Source organism: Tauraco erythrolophus, chromosome 11 (genome assembly GCF_009769465.1).
Source record: "Tauraco erythrolophus isolate bTauEry1 chromosome 11, bTauEry1.pri, whole genome shotgun sequence".
NCBI classification, from domain to species: Eukaryota; Metazoa; Chordata; class Aves; order Musophagiformes; family Musophagidae; genus Tauraco; species Tauraco erythrolophus.
This window is the reverse complement of record NC_141475.1, coordinates 10,384,638-10,394,433: the sequence shown is the minus strand read 5'-3', so window position 1 is coordinate 10,394,433 and position 9,796 is coordinate 10,384,638. Positions and strand designations below refer to the sequence as shown.

The following is a 9,796-nucleotide window of genomic DNA, read 5'->3' as shown; positions in this document are numbered from 1 at the left end:
TGAATCGCTGCCCACTGCATGGAGGTGATCGCTGCCCCTTTTGGGTAAACCAAAGGGAACAGGCTCTGTCCTCCTTGGGCCTTTTGGAGAACACCAAATACCCAAGGCAAGTGAGGGGACGGAAGGGTTTTCCAACAATGCAGCGATATTGTGTTGACAGTGATTTGCGCGGCGTGTAAGAGACCAGCTCTGCTCGGAAAGATGAGACCCCGAATGAATAAATCATGGGCCCTCTCTTAGTAAATCAACAGCTCACTCCAGCCCTCCTGGTAGCAGAGCTGGCCAAGTCCTGCATGCGGGGAGGGACTCCGGTTGTCCAGGGGCTTTTAAGGGCAGGGTCTGCCTGCTGCCGGCTTAGGAGCTTCTCTGCAGGGCAGGGACTTTGACCGGGGAGCGGGAGCCTTGCTGTGCAGCGTGAGACCATGGAGGGAAACGTACACCTCCTCCAGGTCATCTGCAAGATGCGTTCCCAAATCAACAAGCTGGAGAGGGAAAACAGGGCCCTGAGGGGAGAACTGCAGGTCTATGGCCAGGGAGCTGCGCCGCCGGAGAGAGGGGCAGCAAGAGGAGGTGGGAACGGCGGTGTGAGGAGACTTGCCGGTGATGGGGAAGGACCAGCTGGCTCTCCAGCATCCCTGCGTGGAAGCATCGTGCCCGGTTCTTTTCTGGCACCAAAGGAGCAGACAGGTACCGAAGAGCCAGGGCTGTCCATGGCAGCCATGTGTGCTGCCCGTGCAGGATCTCCCAGCCCAGCGTGTCTGCAGGGGATGGGAGATGAGCCGCTGTCGAGTTAACTTGATGGAAGTGCTCTGGCCTCCCCCGGTGCCCACACCCAAACCCACCTTAACTGGGTGTCTCACTCTGTCATCTTTTTAGGGGTGAACCTGCATCCCCCAGGCTGAGCTTGATGGAGTATTTTGCTGCTGCTCAAGCAAAGAGTTCCACTCAAAGAGTTCAGGTTGTCTTTGTTTAAGCAGGATTTGACTTACTGCTTTGAGATTTCGTAGGCATGGGCTATCTTGGCCATGCCTGCCCACTCCAGACAGAAAAATTACCAACAGTTTCAGTCGTGCTGTAACCTCTCTTGCCTTAGTAAAAGATGAAAATTCTACAAATAGTAAGAAATAGTGATGGGTTGCATACATCACGCCAGACGTGCAGTTTCGTTTTGCAGATAATGTAGTTAGTTTTGGCTGAGGGAGAGAGGGGCCAGTACATAGGAATACACTCTCCATAGGAAAAATGGAAACATTCTTCAGTTATAGAAGTCTGGTCAGGACTTCTGGAAGATTCAATGAAGCAGGAATTAGAGCACAAAATGTTGTTTGATGAGGAGTAGTTATCCAGTATCGGAGGCAGTTGCTGGCGGTGTCAGGCGGCTCGACACCGTCCATGTTTCAGGCCTGATGCCTCCTTGTCTGCTGTCTGTCAGTCCAGTCTGCTGGAAAACTGCTTCACTAACGCACCTTCTTGGTGCTGGAGTGGTGTGCGTCGGGAGTTGCCGTCACAGTCCGTGTGCTCCTGGTGGCTGGGCTGGCCTCAGCTCTGAGCCAGCCTCCTGGAGAGGCCTGGGCCGTGGAGAAATGCCTCCATGAGTTCTGGCAGACAAACCCCTGGAAACGAATGCGATGAGCAGCCGAGCACCCACTGCTGAGCCTGCGGAGCCCGGCGGCCCAGCTACAAACCTGAGGGCTCTTGAACTGCTGCTGGCTACGGACATCGTCAGCTTGGGGGGACATCAGCTTTCAGCCTCCCCATGTGCATAACATGTTTGAGCTAAAAGAAAGTGATTAAAAATACATCGAGGGTATTTGAGTTCTCATTGTTATCGTTGTTCTCGCTCTGCTTTTGTCTCTGCTGCTCAGGTACCACTATGACGGTGCGGCGTTACTCCACCGCTTCACCGGTGCCCGCTCCTCCTGGCACAAGGCCACCGGGCACTGCCCCGCCGGCAGCCCCTCCTGCAGCACCGCAGCTCACCAGCGGAGTGGGGAAAGGGCTGGAAAACACACTGGCCAACCACCTCTCCTACAGCCATTCCAGCAAAACGAAGCTGTTTCGGGAGCGTGTCTGTAAGTGCAGGTCAGTTCCGTTTGCCTTCGCAGCGTTGCCGGCCAGGGCTGGTTTCAGGTTTCACCTGAAAACATATATGGACGTTGCTTTGGGTTTTAGTTCATTATCAGCAAAACCTTTGTTCAAATGCACACGGGCACTGAGCAAACAGGAGACCTCCTTTGGGTTAGTTGTCCTGCTCCTCTGTGCAACACATGAAGATTGCTACTGTTGGCAGTTCAGATTTACCATAGAAAGGAGAGGCTGAGGGGAGAAGGAAGGGGTTGGAATCTTCTCTCTGTTAAAGCCAGGCAGAGTTTTGCAGATTGATGTGTTGTTCTGACAAGGTAAGCTTGAAAGAGATTTTAAACTTTGAACGAAAAGCATGGAGATATCAAGGAACTCTGAACTATGCTTTTGAAAGTGTGATTAATATGGCTTATGGATTTAGCTGTACTGTATCATATTTCCCCTGTAATTGAAGCATTGTATGTTAGTGCTTTCAGCCTTGAGAAAAATATTCTCAGAATGGCTTCTAAATTAAGTGAAACGGCTGCTGGACAAGCCCTGAGTGTCTCTGCTCCTTGATGAGATGCTTTCCAACACAGGGCAGCAATCAAAGGTAGAAGCACCAATAATGAGACTGTGACATCATTAGCCCTGGTCACCTCCTGGCGCCGATACACACACCCTGGGAATCCATGCTGGGTTTAGTGCTGATCATGCTGTGCTCAAAAGAAGGCATCCAAATGGCCTTACAGCGTGTGTGTTTGAACAGGGAGAAGCCCATGGGTCTGCTCGCCCACGTGTGCCCCGGGGCAGGACTCCGGTGGCCACTACCTGGGGACTGCGCGGCTGCAGTGGCCGTGTTGCCCGCGCTGACGCACTCCCCAGCGCAGCACGTCGCACCCTGTCCCGTACCCCCTCGCGCAGCCACGCGCCTGCAGAGCAGAGCAGTGGCACACAGCAGCGCGCAGCCCCGCCAGCGCCCAGCTCCTCACCCAGGGGCTGCCGGGGACAACGAGGCCAAGTGTTCACAGGCACATAGGTTTGCTCGTAAGGACATTTGAGGGTCAGATGTTTTACAGCATTTAAACATCTAAATTTAGTCCCTGGCAGGGAACTCGTATCCTTTTCAAAAGCACCCTGAGCCCATAACTCTGGGTTTCAACATGTGCTCTGTGGGGTTCAGGGAGACTTAAGACCCTCAGCGCACATAAACGCTTTCGAGAGCTTTGCCCTGAAGCCAGCTCGCGTGGAAAGCACGTGTGTTAGGAAACACGGGGTCAGCGTGCAGGGGCAGGAACAGCAAACGCTGCTGCTTTCTCCTAAGGGGAAGGAGAGCTTTCAAAGCAATCAAAATAGCACGGCAGATCTGTTACAGCCAGTGCCTTGGGACCGGCAGGTTTAAAAGCACCAGCTACCCAGCGGCCAAAGGAATGGTGCTGATTACTTTATCGCTACCTTTAGAGCTGCCTTGTCAGCTCTAAACAGCAGCAATGAGTTGGCTGCTTTAGGAGAAGAAATGGTATGGAGAGAGCATTTTAACAAACCCCCTCAGCAGACTGGGAGATATCCTGAAGCATTAAGCTTTGTCTGTCTTATATCAAAAAGAAGTTTAATACTTTTTCTGGTCATAATGGTGGATGTTTCCATTATATACACAAAAGTTTAATGCAGACAGCAATTATAGTAAGCTTTTAACTAGTAGGGTGATTTGTGGCAAGGAGTTCAGCGAACTAATTAAGCTTCATTTTTTTACAGTGATGACATTTTTGCTTCTCAGCATGCTGGTCCATGTCAGCTTTGCCTATTAGCTGTTTATTGTAGCTTTCTCACATTTTGGTCCAAAACTATAGTCCTATATGTGATGCCAAATATTTTTGCTTTAAAATTAATTCATTAGAAGTATCACCTTAGATTTATCTAGAGTGCAGTTGTGTCTGAGTAATAAAATAACAGTACTGAGAACAAATCATCACTAATTTGCATGTGTACAACATTTTCATTCTTATATGCTAAAGCATTAGTTATACCACGCGATTCCCACTTTTTCTTTGGCAAACGAAAAAAAATACTAAATATTTGAACACGTTAGTCAGGTTAAGAGAGGCTAAGAACTGTTTTCAGGGCCGTTATAGTCAAATTACGAAAGGTATAAGGCCTGTTTGGTACACAAATGTCACCACTGGGGTGTTCAGGCTTGATGGTTTCACCTTCCAGTGGGACAGGTCTAAGTGGCAGGTGAGAAGGGGCAAGGAAATCATAGAGGTCCTCTGCTCTCCAGGACAGCCCCTGGTAGCCATCAATAAAGACTTTCATAGTTTCATGATTTTCCTTTCTCCTGCTCCTCAAGGGCCTGAGCAAGCTGACAGCAATCACAGAGGACAGCCAGAACGAAAACCAAAGCTCTGCAAAACCCAATCCGTTTACTTGCCAAACCAACCAGTTTTGGGGCACATAAAGGAGCATGTTTCTCCCTCTGCTTTCACAGCCCGTGTGATTTACCATGTGCACACTCACTGCTTGGAAACCACTGTTCTCACACCCGCTTGCAGTAGCTGGGTGCTGATGTATATAAACATAAAGCCACTGAAGGAGCCTGAGTCCACGTGGGTGCACGGGCACCCTGAGGGTTCTGGGCATGCGTAGCTTTGTACGTACACATCGGGCATTGAAAGGGAGACGTGAGGCTCGATGGAAAGAGGCAGATGCTTCCAGCAGACAGGCAGGCTGGAAGACAACACTATGCTGGGTCCCTTGGGAAGACCATGTGAACCCTGTCTCAGCAGGGCATGAAGTCCTGCCTCCATGCAGCGTGCGACTGCTGAAAGCATTTACCTTTTGCTTGCTGGTTTGTGGGGGTTTTTACTGTCTTTGCGTGTTTTATATATTTGTAATCCTCACGATGCTTTCTCATTTTTCTCCAGGGGTAAAGTAAAGGCTGTTAGTTTCCTCTTACCGATGGATATGTCGTCATACGCTGAAAAGCAAGGTTCTCTCAAAAGCCCACAAAATCAGAGCACCAAACAGTTAACCACCATCACTGAAAAGGATATGTGAGCTGGTGAATTTTTAAAGGCCCATTGATTCTAGAGATAAATTAGCCTTAAATGATAGCGGTGTGTCAGGTTCCTCTCCTGCAAAACGCTTTGGCAGGATGCCTGCAGAGAATCACCCAGCCTGTGCGTCAGGTCACTGGCCCGATGTTTAGCATGGAAATGGAAGCCGCAACAAAGGCGGCTGGAAGCCCATACGCCGTGATGAAGCCACATGATAAGCAAAGGTACCTCTGCAAAGTAGCTTCTGCGCAACATGCCTCAAGGATCCTTTACATTGGGACTGCTGGAAACAGGGTGTTGAAGCCAGTTTTGATGTGTTTGTCACAAAAAGCAGAAACCATGTCACCACTCGTGTTTGCCAATTCCCTTGCCAGAAAGGTAGTTGATGTAAATGACAAAATAAGAGCTATTAAAGATCCCGTGAGGTTTCCTCTGTATATAAGACTTTTAAACTTCACAGTATGAATACAGCAAAGAAGGCATCACAGAGTCAGTTAATGTTACTCTGAATTTCTGCAAAGCTTGGCAATGACTGTCTGTGTCCGTTTGGGGTTCACCTCTAAGGGAGCGCAGGGGAGAGTAAGTACTAATCAGTATGAATGTGTGACTGCAAAGCTGTTTCTGACTTGGTGTGTTCATCCAGCCAGAGGCTGTGCAACAAGTCAAAATAGGAAGAATTGTGAATATCAGAATTTTTTCAGGAATGATTTCTCAGCACGACTTGGATCAAAAATTATTAGCAGAAATTCAGCAAATAGGTACAAAATAAATGTGAGAGAACTACAAACAGCTTGTAAAAAATGAGGAGTACTTGTTAGTTCTAGTCATATGAGTAAAGATAGTGTCTCACGTGTTTATTTTGATAACAAGTTTATGGAACCAAAATACTGCACATTGCTATTTCTTTATGTACAGGCAGCAGTGAGGATTGAATATCGTACAGAGAATGCATGAACAGTAGATGTTTGTACCGGTAACTTTAAGGAAGATTTTCATCTCATTGTTCACTTTTAAACTCTCGAGCTTTCAAAAGTGAAAGCAGAGACCTGGTGGGAAAACATCCCTTCTGGATTTTCCGTGATGTTTTATAATTTGTATAAACATTTGTGCTCCTTTTTTCATTTTGAAATTCATCATGTTTTGTATATTAACGTAAATTCTTAGTATAGTTTCACCATCTTTATTTGTGCATTTTTATATTCAGGTTGGGTCCATACAGAGTTGCATTGTAATGTCAGAAGTAATGAATTGATGACTTCCAGCAAATGAAATTACAGTTTGGAAAGTTTACTGAACTTTCCAATGCCTTTCATTTTAGAAGGCATTTACAGGAAAGTGCTTTTAAAATGTTTTAAAGAAGGCTTCATTGTCGTAAACTAGACACTGCATATGTGTTCAGTTAAGTACCTAAACCCAGCTGATTTCACTCAGCAAAGTAACAACAAACATCATTAAAAATCTGTCCCCTAGCCCTTTACCCAAGCTTTTGACAATTCATGTTTCAACACCAGATTTAACAGGATTTGGCAATCCATGTGCTTTACACAGCTTTCAAAAGTCTCAACTTTTAAGTTTTCTAAGCCTCAGCTTCCATGAAGCAGCAGTGGGAATTGTCTTCTCCCACTCTTTTTGTGTAAATTCAACATAGATAGGTCACTAACAGTAAGGCTGCGTATTAGTAAGCGTATGACAACGTCAATGGCAGTGGGCTGCTGATTCTGCTGTTACACAAATACATATAACATTGCGTATGGTCAAGAAGTTAAATTCACTGGATGCTTATTAGAGGTATACTGGTCTTAAACTTTCATATACTTCTAGGGAAAAAGAACAGAAAAGGTGGAAGGGAAAAGAGGGAAAGGAAGCAAAGTAGTTATCAACAAATGGCAGTATATTAATGGAAAGATTTATTTTTGAATGGTATTTTTGCAGTCTTTAGCAGTGCCCACAGATTTAAGAACACATGATGATGCACAGGCACATTAATTTTTAAAAGCAGTTGTGCAGATTTGACCTAGTTCTGTTTCTCCAGGAGAACCAGATTGTAGCAGAGGCCACAGAGAAACCACCGAGCACATCAGTTTTACCACAGTACAGCATGAAGCAACTTACCATGGAGCGCTTACTGGCAATTAAAACATTCCAATATTAAACATTCATAGATTGTTCAGTGCAAAAAGGGCAGGTGACATCAAAGCAAATGTTAAAATTTGGACAGAGAGATGCAGGCAGCAATTAAGCCATGGTCCTTTTCTTTCTTCCCAAGAGGATCCATACAAGTTCAGAGGAGCTCTGGACGGCTGCCTAAAACTACTCTGGACTATATTTATTATAATATACATATGGTTTTTTTAATATACATACATATTTTTATATATATTATAATGAATATATATTATCTATATAAACCCTGGAATATGTGCTAAACCCTATTCACTGATGGCCAGGCTTGTTGGACAATTTCCAGTTGGAAATAATTCTTTTTGGAGCGGTGGTCAGTGGTATTCAGCCATGCAGGTATGGGACTGCAAGAGCAGCTGAGACAGCAAGAGATTCCCTTCTGCATTAGCACTGTCCACTGGTAGATGTATGCTCCTTGTCACGCTTGTGCTTGGGGCTCAGTGGCTTTATAGCTCCATAGCAAATGCCGATAAAGACGGAGTCCACCACTGCCATTTCTTAAATGACGTGTTCTCTGTTCTGTCAGCACGACTAGTCAAGAGTAGTGAAATGTGTCTCTAGGTTGGAGACAAAAAGGTCTTGTCAGAGTTGATTCTTGACTTAAATCAGTGGGACAGTGCCAAATTAACCATTATTTCACATGTACATCATTGTAAGTGAGAAAGAAACTGGGTATTATCTTTCTTTAGGAAAGTCTTTTAGAATCTATGGTTGTAACATAGAAGAGCAAAGCCAGGAGCACTGGACCAGTGGCGAGGAGTTACTAAGGGTGAAGGTGAAATTTAGACATGTGTCTGAGGGTAGCACACAGCCAAATGTTTAAAATCTTGATACCCAACTTAACAATAATAATCCTTAGATGCATCTTCAACCTACAGTAGATCTCGCTCTCTCCAAAATAATGATTCTGCCTAGACAGTAGAAACCTTATAAATAAATAAATAAATAATAAAATAGATCAATCTTGCCATTCATAAAGCTGCACTCTCCCGGAACGATGCTGCTCAGCTGTACCGTGGAAAGCGCTGATGTTAAAGGGTGCATCTAGATCAGCATTTCAGTCAGTCGGGAGTACCCTCCTGAGTGAATGTCCTGGTCAAACCCACACACCGTACTTCATTTCACATTGTAGAGTGGTCTCAGAGCACACGAATGGGTCTCTTCTGGATGAAACTAAGCCTGAGGATGTGCTTATAAGGTGCTCCAAAAGCTAATGGATATTCAGTGTGTGGGACCACACCAGCAAGTCCTCTGAAATACCTATAGTGTGGACAGCAGCACTGACGGTTTCACTCTACATGTCCTCCTCTACGGGTCTGCACTACTTGCTAACGTAGACAGAGCTGTAGAGCACCCAGACAAGGGAGCTGCTGTCTCCAACGTTTAAAATGAAAATCTAACCAGGTGGAATTTCATCTTATTACGCTATAGAGAGGAGGAGATGCCTTTCATCAGCCTTACCTCTCTGTCTGGTGTTTAAAGAGCCTCGCTCTTGCCGCAGACAGTTGGAAATGTGATGCTCCAGACTGTAACAGAGGAGTAACATTATCGCCTTCTCCAGTGAGTTCTTGCTCAAAGTTCAAACGGGTCCCATGCTTGCATCCTTAGACAACAAATCCATGCCCAAAGGTAATAAATCAGTGTGCAGGGTGCATCTCTTGTCAAAGTCACCCAGTACAAACACATTCTACCTACTCCAACCTCCGTTTATACGAGCAAGAGCACAATTTATGACGCACCAAATTGTCCATAACCTTTATATCCATTGTATTCTTGCTCCTACATCTTAAATCCCTGACAGCTGAACTTCAGTTTTTCTTTGCCATTTCTGATCAGGCATAATCTAAGAATATACCAGCATGGAAGTAATTCAGCTGAGGAGCCTCTGACACCAGGTAAGCGATGATGATCTTTAACGCTGTTATTTTCAATGACGTTGACAAAATTAATTCCTGTGCTGACAGGCTCCCTCTGTAGCCCTGAAACTCTATTTTTATTTAACTGGGGTGAGAAAATGAGAAATGAACTTGCAATTTGTTTAAAGGTCTCAAATAGTTCATAGGCTTTGAACAGTCCTTCAGCATTTTGATGAATTCGATGCTGCGCAAGTCCACTATGTGCATGTCCTATGATCACCTAAGCACAGCACAGACAGCTGGTTCAAGGGTCGCAGATGGTTTTTTTTCACTGTTGGGTGCTATAAAGCACACAATATTTTCTCTTCAGGATGGAAAAATACCAGTCATATTAGATCCATTCTGCACTTCTACTGCATAATGCCTTTACCCAACAAAAGACCTGTTCAGAGATTAAACTGTCATCACAGTTAAAATGTAGCTCAAACTCTGCTAACCTTACACAGGGAAGTTGTTGGCTGTGCTGAAGTCAAGACAGATGGTCACTTCAGAGATGTTTCTTTTATGGCAAGTTGTCGTTTGAGTAGGGATATTTCTAGCTGGATGAGTCACCTCTTTCTCAATTGCTGCATGAGATACCAAAAA

At 45.4% G+C, this 9,796-nt stretch overlaps 1 protein-coding gene across 1 annotated transcript; it reads left to right on the top strand.

Annotated features, from left to right (window-relative positions):
• The first annotated feature begins 422 nt into the window (after positions 1 to 422).
• On the top strand, positions 423 to 5,115 carry CCDC195 (coiled-coil domain containing 195). The gene is made up of 3 exons (XM_086618027.1): positions 423 to 687; positions 1,866 to 2,082; positions 4,983 to 5,115. The coding sequence occupies exons 1-3, from the start codon at positions 423 to 425 to the stop codon at positions 5,113 to 5,115; spliced, it is 615 nt and encodes a 204-aa protein (XP_086474153.1).
• The last annotated feature ends 4,681 nt before the right edge of the window (positions 5,116 to 9,796 follow it).

Coding starts and splice junctions, on each gene's coding strand:
- CCDC195 (XM_086618027.1), top strand. CDS start 423: ATGGAGGGAAACGTACACCTCCTCCAGGTCATCTGCAAGATGCGTTCC. Junction 688..1,865: donor GGCACCAAAGGAGCAGACAG/GTACCGAAGAGC, acceptor TCTGCTGCTCAG/GTACCACTATGACGGTGCGG. Junction 2,083..4,982: donor GAGCGTGTCTGTAAGTGCAG/GTCAGTTCCGTT, acceptor ATTTTTCTCCAG/GGGTAAAGTAAAGGCTGTTA.